At 35.8% G+C, this 14,252-nt stretch overlaps 1 protein-coding gene across 2 annotated transcripts in view; it reads left to right on the forward strand.

Annotated features, from left to right (window-relative positions):
- Nucleotides 1-5,013: 5,013 nt before the first annotated feature.
- The window catches only part of LOC123525543 (eukaryotic translation initiation factor 2D-like), a 35,573-nt gene continuing 26,334 nt past the window's right edge, over nucleotides 5,014-14,252 (forward strand). Inside the window, exons 1-2 of one of the 2 annotated variants that reach the window (XM_045304669.2) lie at nucleotides 5,014-5,324; nucleotides 13,747-13,943. In XM_045304669.2, the coding sequence (XP_045160604.2) occupies nucleotides 5,251-5,324; nucleotides 13,747-13,943 (271 nt within the window). In that variant the 5' untranslated portion in view covers nucleotides 5,014-5,250. The remainder of the gene's footprint in view (nucleotides 5,325-13,746; nucleotides 13,944-14,252) is intronic. The other variant, XM_045304668.2, reaches the window with a different exon arrangement.

Consider the following 14,252-nt stretch of genomic DNA (forward strand, 5'->3'; position numbering starts at 1 on the left):
CACAGATCTTAAAACTGACTTTCAGTGACCATGAATGTGACCTACTGACATACTTTCTTAATACTTTTAATTAGCATCAGTTTGACATTTGAAACATTTCAAACAACAAGGAAAAGATTTCAGTGCTAACTTATATTTGACTTTCTTACCTGATCTGTTACACTTGTCCATGTAGCTCATATTACTCAGGTGAACGATCTGGACATCATGACCGTCTTGTATATATATTTGATAAGTAATAACGTTTAGTTTTGCAAGCTATATATAGTCGAAAAGGGAAATCCCAGCCTAGGTTTTTATCAGTACTTGATAATATATACCGCCTTAAAACAATAACGTACCACCTTTTTCATTTTGTATCGAGTAATGATGGCCGTCTACAGCATTTGTATTTCGTGATATTCACAGAAGTTAGGATGTTCCAGCCTTATTTGGCTACCGTTAATGAACCGAGCCTGCAAGATTTCATTTATGTCGTGTTGGATGACATCTGGTGGTCCCCTTTTCCTATTTCTTTAACTTATAAAAGTAAAGACTATGAGCAGATAACGCAACCAAGCAGACTGGAATACTGGAACAATCTGTTCACGGGAGGTAATGAAATGTGCAACAGCCCTCAGACCCCTATCAAAGTTTGTGAGTTATTTGAAAAGATTACGACGAGGAAACTTTAGCTCATGTTTTTAAACCCATCAGCGCAAATTAAACGAAAAAGCAGGACAAGGCCGTAAATGTTTACGTTCCCATTCTCTTTTGGTAATTATAGCCGGAGGCCATTCTGAATTCGTACGTTTTCTCGCAACAAAGATTATCAGAATTTAGCTCTACATTTACAGAGCCAAGTTTGGTGTAGCAACAGCAAAAGAAATTAAAGATTGTATTAAATACCCTTGCACAATCTTTCGAGTTGTGTAGCACCACACATTAATCAAAATATTCTATTATTCCATGTGATCAATGTATTATGACAAAATAAATAGCTTGAAAACGAACGTCAGGTAAGAAATAGGTTCTGATATCGGTGAAAAACTGAGAAGGGGAGAAGACCAATAACTGACGGAAGTGATCGTTTTAATACTTTATTCGTATATATCAGTGTATTTAAAATAAAACAAGTGGAAACTCCACACTGGAAACACAAGTAAAACAGAAATAAGAATTAAGAAATAGTCATATAAATCAATCTATAACATATTTTGTGACATATTTCAACACTTGTTCCTTTTTATTTATACATTTTTAAACATATTTCAAATACATGTACTCTGTTAACCAGCAAGAAACAATATATAACTCATTTTGATTGCGGCTGATGCAGCCGTTATCTTAACCAAGTACATTGATCCACGGATAAAATCATATTAAGTAGAAAAAACTAGTTTTGATTTTCAAGAATTTAGGAACTCGTGCTGAATTTGAATATTTTCTGTATCTGATTTGTGCTGTTTATCGCAAATATAGAATTAACTAAGTCAAGTGTACGTTATCATGTACCCTTTGCTCGATTGCTGTTTTGATTAAACACTATTGCAATATAAAATATGTTGATATAAAATTTGATTACACTAGCCCAGAAAAATAAATATCAGTGTATTAGGATTTTTAGGGGGAAATTTATGTGAACGAAATATGAAAAGAAAATTCTAATGGAAATTCCGCTTCCAATGATATAAATGAAGAAGGCAACACACAAGAAATCACAGTCGATTCAAACCTATAAGAGCAGAAGAAACTGTATTATCGTATTAGGAAAATGCGTCTTGTAGTATTGTGAAAGCGTCGTACTTTTCGTAAGTTCATTTCCATTACGTTTCGTTAGACAAACTTATGTACATTCTATATGTTCGATCATATTCGAAACCATTCTAATCTGTATTTGTTTTCTTTATTTCATTCCATAAGACAATAGCTTTATTTTTTTTTATCAATTTAAGGTTCCTTAGAAAGACAATGAATTCATTAGCAGAGGAAATGTCGGCCGTCTTGAAGGACGACTTATATGTCTCTGACACTAGTATAGCTGACACGCTCATTGAAAACGGCACATTATCTGCAGACGCTTGGCAGACAATTCACATGGAACCAGCAAAGGAACGGAAGGTAAACCGTCTTGTTCGGTACTTATCAACAACTGGAAAACCACTCGAAGCATTTGAACAATTAGCTGAAGCCCTGAAAAGGAACCATACACATTTAGTAAAACCTGTTAAGAAAGTAATTGAAGATTTTAAACAAAAGGAATCAGGGTATGATAGCGGCAATCGAATAATTCATTCAGCTGGTCTCTACGGAAAAGTCTGTAAAACCAACAAACATCAAATCAAGTTTATATCAAAAACATTACAAGAAATACTGAAGGGTGATTTGTATGTTCATGACTGTGGTCTCGTAGATGGACTTATTGCTTTTGGAATCTTGGACTCTTCAGACTGGGAAATTATTTCTAGTGCTAAGAGAAATAAAAGGAAGACGAAAAAACTAATACAATGTATTTTGAAAAGTCGACACCCTTGTCTCGGTTTGAAGAAGTTTCGAGACCTTTTAGCAATAAGCCATCAACATTTGCAGACAAAAGTTGACGAACTTCTGCAGACTTTACCATGCGCTATTTACGGAGTGTCTTCCATTTCATCATCTGATAGTGAAAAAGTCTCAGATATGTCTCCATCAGATTTAGAGCCGTCAGAGATATACATCTTTGAGACATTGATGGCCCAACATGGCTACACTTCAGAGGCAATTGATAAAATCATAGAAAAGGGCTATTTAACTTCCGATGATTATAATGCAGTTCAGGATGTTAAATCAGACAGACACAAGGCAGCTGTACTAACAAAACTTGTAATTCATAAATACAATTCTGTGACCGAGTGTAAACTTGCTTTAAGAGAAATTGTGTCGTTTCTGAACACAGAAGATGAACTCATTCAATATCCATTACCTCATGTCGGAATTCCAAACAGAAAACAAGTAAGAAATCTGGAAGTTATATATGATAAACTAAATTTTGGTTTAAACGAAGGAACTCTGGACATTAAAAAGGTATTAGTTCAGTCAGAAATGATAGAAAATAATGATATTCTTTGTATCGTTTATTACTTCAAAGGCATGGAAAAGATTTTTACCGGTAACTTTGACGATGCCGAACCAATAGTTGAAAAAATCGATAATATTCTCGAGTTTTCCTGTAACCGCGACTACTTACGAGGGGAAGGCATGTCTGTAAAATCATGGTTGTTGTTAAAAACCCAAAGGCTCGGACGTTTGGAGACATTTCTCCTTGAAAATCTTCAATTGGTACAGACATGCCCAAATATCTGGTCACATACAGCTATGGGTTGGCTATATTATGAACTTAGTCGTTGTAATATAGCTAAACTAGAGCTGATAATATTTAGAAACATTGGTAGAAAGCCGTGTGAACTGAAATGGTGCAGTGCTCAGAACGAATGCATACAATCAGCAAAACGTTATATATACAAAGCACGCGAATATTTTAATATGTCGGTAACTTCAGATGGACCGTTAGGTCTGGGATTTTGTAACTGTCTTCTCGTTGACCTTTTGCTAAAATGTGGTGACAGTTTTAGGTTCCATGAACTAGAATGCAATGTAGATGATGTACACGAAGCTGAAGAAATACTAAATAATATGAGCAAGGGAGCTGACACAATACCACCTACTTTGGAAGCTGATTTTCTGCTTTGCCAATGCGATCTTCAGTTCAGAAAAAGAAACTATTCCAAAGCGTTAGAAATAGCTAAAAAATGTCACAAACGAAGCGAAGAAATGCAGCTCGCCGAGGAAATGGAAAATTCTCAAAAAAGAATAAAGCGACTTGATGAATATGCTCGTCATCGCTTTGACAGGCAGGACAATCTGCTTGAGAGCTTTTCAAATTAGAAATATTTTCTTATAAATGGCGTTTATGCGTAGTGCGAGAAAAAACAGTAGTCAAATCAAAGAGGTTATAAGACACATGCATTATTATATAGGTCTCAGGTCAAACCCGAAATGAATGTTACAAAACTTAATTAATTCTGTAGTTTATTTATTTCATGATGAATTTGCTCTCAAATTGTCGAGTATAAAGCTGCTATGAGATTTCATAATTTCATTCGTCAATATTTGTTATAATTAGAACTTCGTGATTTTGGATGTCTGTAAATTAAGGTGAGAGATAATGATTGTTAATTCTTTAGAAAATTTAAACAGCAGATACATGTAAAATTCTGATGTAAGTTGTAAAACTAACTGCTGCTAGCTTTGCATGAAACGGCGAGTCACATTGGCGCGGGAAATTCAAATCACGGAAGGGTTCCGTGCTTGTTGATTGATACTCAGGAACATTTTTCTCTATTTTGTGAAAAAGTGAGCTGGATGGGCCCACGTTCCGTTTATATCCTGAAGTTCAGTAGGGAGTATTAAATTGAGAAATGCAATAAAATTGGGCATTGTTCATGCAGTGGGGTCATTGAGGGCTGTTCAAAAAGTGCAAAATTGATGATTTTGGCATGCTATTTTTAATGGATTGTGTAAAACTTTCGTTTTGATAACTTTCTGTATTCTTGTATGAAAGTCCTGATCTTGCCATTAATTGAAAGCTAAAAACATGCACGCAATTTATAAAATGGCCACCCTGATTATGCTCATTAGGGAAGTGCAAAATTGCGACTCGCTACATGTAAGCCTGGCCGTGCCCAAAATTTTCGATTCTAAGTGTACCCTACTACCTTATTAGGATGAATTACACCAAACCGGAAGTGACTACTTAAATTTTTGGCTTATGTTTATTGCTTATAGTATGCGAATAGATCTAGTCCATTTTCATTGTAAATTTCTTGGAATAAGTTTTATTCTTTGCGAAAAATGTCTACCTACGCGTAACTGCTAAACGGCTGTTTTCATGGGGGCATTTTTAGAGGGTGATATTTCTCAGAACAGATTATTTTTCTTATATACAACATAACATGTCAATATTTTTCTGTTTTTCCTAAGAAGACATGTTATACTAAATGACCATATATGGTTTTCATATCATTGAAATGCTCTAAAGTGCTGAAAATGAGGTCTGAATGTTTTGTTATTAATATGAAATAAATAAGGAATTGAATTGGTAGAATGTAACCTAATAACGGTGGTCAGCATTTAGTGTGTTGATGCCTACAACTTGAAAGACTATTTTCACGGGATATATTTACACAGAACACCGTTAAAAAGTGTGGGAGTTTGTTGTGAAATAGTTGGTGCATGCTTTTTGTTATTAAAATGTTCAAAAAGCCATTTAGAGTTAAATCTCAGAGTTCTATGAAAGGTTCAGATAGGTAAGGCGTTGTTTTAGTTATATAAGTAGTTGTTACTTAATTTGCTAACTGTTGTCAGACCATGTTTTAAGTGCACCATTTTTCGGATAAGAAAACATAGCCAAACATTAAAAACAAGTTTGTATACTTTTATATATGCCTTTTAAACAGGGAAATAATGATGTAATGCAGATGTCTGTGTATCTATGAAGGTAGTACAGCAATTAAAGCACTTCAAAGTTACATAGTGTGAAACTGCAGCTTTGTCAAGTGGAAGTGGCAAGGGGTCCGGTAACTGGATCCAGGTCTAGAGGACCAGTAATCAATATATGTGCACTATGACATACAGTATTAAGGGCGATTGCTTGAGAAAGTCTATTTCTAATTTTCATAAAGTACAAAAAAATATTTTTTTTTTGTAAATATTTTTATAAGTAGCTCTCACTTGGGTTGGAGACATAATTACCTAATAATAATGAAATTTTAACAACAATTTCTGTTAGTCACTGTTATTTATTCAAGAAGTAAACACTTTCAACAGTTTATGGTTACGATCCAAGTCTAAAATCCTAAAGAAAAACGTAAGTTTATTAATATTATTGTAATCTTAGTCGTGAGAAAAACGCAAATTTGATAAAAGCTTCAGGGATCATCTTACAAGGTGATTTGAGCGATATTGTCGCTGTAAAGTTGGCCACTTTGCCTAATTATCACCTCCGGGCGAAATCCAAAGTGTTGTAGCCTAATCTGTTTACTTAAAGTTGTAAAACTTGATATTACCGATAAATCCATGGTTGACCCCACCTACTCACCTGTCAAACTTCAGCCAATCGTAGCGTTAATATCCTACTGTAGTTACAATAATATTGTAAGCCGCCGCCATTTTGAAAATTTTCAATCGGCGTGTAAAAAGCCGATGAACTAAACGTGTGCAATATCTTATGCATCAATTGTATATTATTTCTTGATATTATTAAAAATTACTTAAAAAATTATTTCAATTGCAGCCAATTTCTATAAATGAATTGCCCGGGCACTGTGGATAAAAAACGATTCGGACGTCTGAACTGCCGTACAAAATATAATATTGTAAATTGATAGCCAATATCTACAAGTTTGGTATTATTTTCGAAAAGATTAATAAATAAATCTGTTAAATGTATAAATCTGAACAAGTTGATGCAAGAATCGGGCATTATTAAAGCACGAGAATCGAAACATGAATGAAAATTTTCACGGCGTTTCTAACGTGCACCTGATAATTTTACGAGTTTCAGACGTGTAAATTTCGGATAAAAATTTAAAGACGACTTTTTCATAGCTCAGTTTGCACTTTTTTTTGAAATTCATGAAAATAATAATGCAATATTCAATTTCCTTAAATAATTACTGTTTATAATTATAACTTACTGCAAGACCCATAGAAAGTGGATATATAGGCGGGAAACTGAATACTATGCCGAATCTTCTCCTTAAATTCCTCGATTTCTCCCTAAATTCTGCGGAGGGAGAAGTCACTTCTCCCTAAAATTTTGACCTAGGATGATTCCTGAGCTTACACATGGCACACAAATTGCTAATTAATATTAACAATAAATAAGATTTGCAAAATTTTGTGTTTTTATCTGGATTAAAGATTTATAAATACTTCTCTTTCCTGTCACTTGCAATATATTTAAAATCACAAAAAAAAACCAAGAGCAAATTCAGTGTTCCCACAACTTTTTTTCTCTGAGAGATTTTTGCACCCCCTATGACTGACCAATTTCAAGTTTTGGGGGTTTTCTGTGAAAATTGTGGGTGCAAGCATAATATATGTAAAATTGTTTGGAATTACAGATATAACCCTTTATTTAGCTTCATATGAAATTAGAATAAAGAAATAAAGCTATTTCAGAGTTAACTTCTGTATTATACGCCCGAAAGGACATATTATGTTATATCCCCGGTGTCCGCTCTGTAACTCTTGAACCCCTTGAAGGATTTCGAAGAAACTTGACACAAATGTTCACCACATCCAGACGACATGCAGAGCGCATGTTTTGGATTGCTCGCTTCAAGGTCAAGGCCACAGGGGTCAAAGGTCATATCAGTTTGTTTCGTGTTTGCTCTGTAACTCTTGAACTGCTTGAAAGATTTTAAAGAAACTTGGCACAAATGTTCACCACATTGAGTTGATGTGCAGAGCGCATGTTTTGGATGGCTGGTTTCAAGGTCAAGGTCACACTTAGGGGTCAAAGGTCATATGACTTTGTTTGGTGTGTATATTGCTCTGCATTGCGGTGCTCTTGTTTTTAGCTCGAGAATAGTCTAGCGATACTACTCACCCAGGCGTCGGCGTCAGCATCACACCTTGGTTAAAGTTTTGCATGCAAGTACATATGGCTATCTTTAAAGGTATATAGCTTGGAAACTTATTTTTTCTTTTTCTAGGTCAATAACCAACCTCACTTGGTCAAGTTCCATAGCTCTCACCTGTATTTTGAGCAAATTATGGCCTCTTTTGGACTAAGGAAATCCTGGTTGAAGTTTTACATGCAAGTTACTATCCCCAAAACTAATGCAGATATTGAATTGAAACCTCACATGTGTCTTAAGGGTTATAAAACTAGTTGATAGCATCAAGTCCAATAACTCTGACCTGCATTTTGGCCAAATTATACCCCCTTTTGGACTTAAAAAATCCTGGTTAAAGTTTTGTATGCAAGTACATACAGCTATTACTTAAAGGCATATAGATTTGAAACTTATCTTTTCTTTTTCTAGATCAATGCCAACCTCACTAGGTCAAGTCCCATAACTCTGACATGTATTTTGGGCAAATTATGCCCCCTTTTGGACTTAGAAAATCCTGGTTAAAGTTTTACATGCAAGTTACTATCTCCAAAACTATTGCAGATATTGAATTGAAACTTCACATGTGTCTTCGGGGTTATAAAACTAATTGATAGCATCAAGTCCCATAACTGTGACCTGCATTTTGGCCAAATTATGCCCCCTTTTGGAGTTAGAAAATCCTGGTTAAAGTTTTGTGTGCAAGTACATATGGCTATCATTTAAAGGCATATAGCTTTGAAACTTATTTTTAGCTCACCTGTCATGAAGTGACAAGGTGAGCTATTGTGACCGCTTGATGTCCATCGTGCATAGTACGTCGTCCATCATCCGTCAACAATTTCTAAAAAAATCTTCTTCTTGAAAACCACTGGCCAGAATAACACCAAACTCCACAGGAATGATCCTTGGATGGCCCCCTTTCAAAATTGTTCAAAGAATTGAATTTGGTCAAGATATATATTTTTAATTTTACTAATATGCACTTTACTGTACTGTACAGAATAAACTTTCTGCTGAAATTAGAAACAAGAGCTCCGCCAAGCAGGGCAATATATAGGTCACATTCATGGTCACTGAAAGTCAGTGTTAAGATCGGTGTGCAAAATTCATCCAAATTTCAAGGTTGTATCTAACAAGAGGGCCAAGATGGCCCTAGGTCGCTCCCCTGAGAAACACACCATAACAGTGTAAACATGTTTGACCTAGTGATTTTATGGAAACAAATATTCTGACCAATTTTAATTAAGATTGGACCAAAAATGTGGTCTCTTGAGTTTAAGCAAGTATTTTCTTAGATATAACCTGGTGACCTAGTTTTTGACCCCAGACGACCCATATTCAAACTTGACCTAGAATTTATCAAGACAATCATTCTGATCAAATTTCATGAAGATCAATTGAAAAATACAGTCTCTATCGCATACACAAGGTTTTTCTTTGATTTGACCTATGACCCACCTTTTGACCCCAGATGACCCATATTTAAACTCAAGCTAGATTTCATCAAGGCAATTATTCTGACATAATTTTATGAAGATCAATTGAAAAATACAGCCTCTATCGCATACACAAGGTTTTTCTTTAATTTGACCTAGTGACCTAGTTTTTGACCCCAGACGGCCCATATTCCAACTTGACTTAGATTTTATCAAGGCAATCATTCTGACCAAATTTCATGAAGATCAATTAAAAAATACAGCTTCTATCGCATACACAATGTTTTTCTTTGATTTGACCTAGTGACCTAGTTTTTTACCCCAGATGACCCATATTAAAACTTGGCCTAGATTTTATCAAGGCAATCAATCTGATCAAATTTCATGAAGATCAATTTAAAAATACAGCCTCTATCGCATACACCAGGATTTTCTTTGATTTGACCTAGTGACCTAGTTTTTGATCCCAGATGACCCATATTCGATCTTGACCTAGACTTTATCAAGGCAATCATTCTTACCAAGTTTCATGAAAATCAATTTAAAAATACAGCCTCTATTGCATACACAAGGTTTTTTCTTTGATTTGACCTAATGACCTAGGTTTTGATCCCCAATGACCCATATTCAAACTCAACCTAGATTTCATCAAGGCAATCATTCTGACCAAATTTCATAAGATCAATTGAAAAATACAGCCTATCGCACACACAAGGTTTTTCTTTGATTTGACCTAGTGACCTAGTTTTGACTCCAGATGACCCATATTTTAACTTGATCTTGATTTTATCAAGGTAATCAATCTGACCATATTTCATGAAGATCAATTGAAAAATACACCCTCTATTGCATACACAATGTTTTTCTTTGATTTGACCTAGTGACCTAGTTTTTGAACCCAGATGACCCATTTTTGAACTTGATCTAGATTTCATCAAGGTTATCATTCTGGCAAAATTTCATGAAAATCAATTGAAAAATACAGCCTCTATCACATACACAAGGTTTTTCTTTGATTTGACCTAGTGACCTAGTTTTTGACCCCAGATGACCCATTTTCGAACTTGGCCTAGATTTATCAAGGCAATCATTCCGCCCAAATTTCATGAGATCAATTCAACAAGAGGGTTATGAAGACCATGGATCGCTCACCTGAGTAATATGAGCTACATGTTTCAAATGTCAAACTGATGATTTTTAGGAATTTTTTGGAAGATGTACAATCAAGTAACCCCTGGGGCGGGGCAAATTTTACCCCGGGGGTCATGATTTGAACAAAGTTTGTTGAAGTCTACTAGGCAATGTTATATATCAAATATCTAAGATCTAGGCCTTCTGGTTTATTTTTAGCAAATTTATGAAGATTTCCTTATGTACAATCAAGTAACCCCTGGGGTTGGGTCAGTTTGACCCTTGGGGGTCAAGTTTGAACAAAGTTTGTAGAGGTCCACTAGGCAATGCTACATGTCAAATATCTAAACTCTAGGCCTTCTGGTTTATTTTTAGAAAAATTTTGAAGATTTTCCTGTGTAAAATCAAGTGACCCCTGGGGCGGGGTCAATTTTGACTGCGGGGATCATGATTTGAACAAATTTTGTAGAGGTCCGCTAGGCAATGCTACATGTCAAATATCTAAGCTCTAGGCCTTCTGGTTTATTTTTTAAAATATTTTGAAGATTTTCCTTTAGAAATCTATGCAAAATCAAGTGACCCCGGGGTCATGATTTGAACAACTTTAGTAGAGGTCCACAAGGCAATGCTACATGTCAGATATCTAAGCTCTAGGGCTTCTGGTTATTGAGAAGAAGATTTTTTAAGATTTTCCTATGTAAAATCATATGACCCCGAGGTCATGATTTGAACAAACTTGGTAGAGGTCCACTAGGCAATGCTTCACACCAAATATCTAATCTCTAGGGCTTCTGGTTTTTTGAGATTAAGATTTTTAAAGTTTTTCCTTTCGGTTGCCATGACAATCAGAGTTCTGCATGGAATTCAATTCTTTGAATAATTTTTGTAGAGCTTCACCAGACGCCAGACGGTGAGTGATCACAATAGCTCACCCTGAGCCTTTGGCTCATGTGAGCTAAAAATACAGCCTCTATCACATACACAAGGTTTTTCTTTGATTTGACCTAGTGACCTAGTTTTTTAACCAGATAACCCATTTTCGAACTTGGCCTAGATTTCATCAAGGTAATCGTTCTGACAAAATTTCATGAAGATCAATTGGAAAAATCAGCCTCTATCGCATACACAAGCTAAATGTTGACAGACAGACGACAGACGCTGGACATCCAGCGATCACAAAAACTCACCTGACATTGTTCAGGTGAGCTAAAAAAACAAGAAAGTAGGTCAGTAGGTAAAGGTCACAGTCAAATGACACAGGGGCATAATTTGAACAGTTTTGGTAGAGGATCACTAGGCAATGCAACGTATCAAATATCAAAAGCCTAGGCCTTGCAGTTTCAGTCAAGAAGATTTTTAAAGTTTTTTCCTATATAACTCTATGTAAAACTTGGGACCCATGGAGAGGGGCCTCTTTTCACCCAAGGGTAATAATTTGAACAATCTTGGTAGAGGACCACAAGGCAATGCTACATACCAAATATCAAAGGCCTATGTCTTGCGCTTTCAGACAAGAAGATTTTTAAAGTTTTTTCCTATATAAGTCTATGTAAAACTTTGAACCCCCAGGGCGGGGCCTCTTTTCACCCCAGGGGCATAATTTGCAAAACCTTCATAGAGGACCATCAGATGATGACACATGCCAAATATCGAGGCTCTACGCCTTGCCGTTTTGGACAAGAAGATTTTCCTTTTGGTTGCCATGGCAACCAGAGTTCAGTATGGAATTCAATTCTTTGAACAATTTTTAAAGAGGACCATCCAACGAAAATCCCTGTGAAGTTTCATCAAAATTAGCCTGGTGGTTTAGGAGGAGATGTTGTTTAAAAAGAAAGTGTTGACGGACGGACGACGGACAAACGGATGCTTGACAGTGAGCGATCACAACAGCTCACCCCGAGCACTTTGTGCTCAGGTTAGCTAATATAAAAAAGGCACAAAATGAGCAATTTATAGTAACAACAAAGGGAGGTAATTCTATAACAAGAAGGTCATGATGACCCTGGATCGCTCACCTTAGTAATATGAGCTACATGTTTCAAATATCAAACTGATGATAAAATATTAAGATAGTCAGTAGGTCACATTCATGGTCAATGAAATTCAGTTTTATGCTTGGTGTGCAAAACTGTTTATGTCATCAAAATTTCAAGGCTGTATCTTAACAAACAAGAAAGTAGGTCAGTAGATCAAGGTCACAGTCAAGTGACAACATATTACTTCGGGTTATCAGGTAATTATAATTAAACAGTCCTGGAAATAGGATCAGATGATTTTTAGTATTTGTTTCCTATATGACACACATAATAACTAAGTGACCTTAGGGTGGGGCCTCTTTTAACCCCAGGGGCATAATTTGAACAATTTTGGTAGAGGACTACTAGACAATGCATCATACTAAATATCAAAAGCCTAGGTCGTATGGTTTCAGACAAGAAGATTTTTAAATTTTTTTTCCTATATAAGTCTATATAAAACTTGGGACCCCCAGGGGTAGGGCCTCTTTTCACCCCAGGGGTACAATTTGAACAATTTTGTTTGAGGACCATAAGACAATGCTATAAACCAAATATCAAAGGTCTAAGTGTTGTGGTTTCAGACAAGAAGATTTTTAAACTTTTTTTCCCTATATAAGTCCATATAAACCTTGTGACCCCCGGGGCGGGGCCATATTTGACCCTAGGGGGATAATTTGAACAATTTTGGTAGAGGACCACTAGATGATGCTACACACCAGATATCAAAGCCCTAGGTCTACAGAATAAAAAAGTTCTAGTATAATTATGCTTGTACATTCGCTGAATTAGTGAAATAAAGTGGCACATACAAAAATCACACATAAATATATTCATAAGTTTCATTGTATTCTGAAAAACATTTACTGCAGATTATGAATACAATTTTATTCTCCTATGTTCAGTCAATCTTTTCTCAAGCTAAATTTTCAAGAAACAACACAACACATTTGAGGGATATAAATGTGACTCATTTTCTTCTTTGATGTCTAACAGATATTTGATCACTTTGCTTAAACTGTACTCTTCCTTTCATCTTTCAGTAAAATTTCCTTTGCACAGTCGATGTAACATGTACAGTTTAGAATAATTTGTTAGTATGTTTTGGATGTGGGGTCAAAACTAGGTCACTAGGTCAAATCAAAGGAAAAGCTAGTTTACACTCTAGAGGCCACATTTTTGCTCCAATCTTCCCAAAACATTGTCAGAATGTTTGTTTTCATGAAATGTTGGACAAGTTTTAATCTTGGACATGTGGGTGCAAAAACTAGGTCACTAGGTCAAGTCAAAGAAAATGCTTGTTTACACTCAAGAGACCACATTTTTGGTCCAATCTTAATGAAAATTGGTCAGAATATTTGTCTCCATGAAATCACTAGGTCAAACATGTTTTTACTGTTATGGTTGTTACTCAGGTGAGCAACCTAGGGCCATCTTGGTCTTCTTGTTTGATCCATAGCTCTAGTTAGAAGACAAAGGTAGACATTGCAGTCTCTGATCCATGCCTGTCTTTGTTTCTTACAGAAAGAAACTAAGGTTAGAGATACAGAAGAATTTCAATGGTACAGACACTGAGACTGTTGCAGATATAATACCCAACAAAGAGGAAGTGACCATTGTGAAGATATACACACATGCTGGCGACAATGCCTTCATATACTGTGTTAACAAACAACCTCTTTTGTTTGAGATGGATAAACAAAAAGTACTTGTTCCAACAGGTTGTAAAATTACATTGTATTTCAAAGTGCTTGTTATTAATTAGCAGCACCCTGCTATAGTAGAACCCAAATTGAGTTGTTATGATAAGAGCCAGAAATCAAGAGTCAACATAGTATGAGCCGTGCCACGACAAAACCAGCATAGTGGGATTGCGACCAGCATGGATCCAGACCAGCCTGCGCATCCGCGCAGTCTGGTCAGGATCCATGCTGTTCACTTTCAAAGTCTATTGCAGTTAAAGAAACTGTTAGCGATCAGCATGGATCCTGACCAGACTGCGCGGATGCGCAGGCTGGTCTGGATCCATG

The sequence above is a fragment of the Mercenaria mercenaria genome, chromosome 3 (assembly GCF_021730395.1).
Source record: "Mercenaria mercenaria strain notata chromosome 3, MADL_Memer_1, whole genome shotgun sequence".
NCBI lineage: Eukaryota > Metazoa > Mollusca > Bivalvia > Venerida > Veneridae > Mercenaria > Mercenaria mercenaria.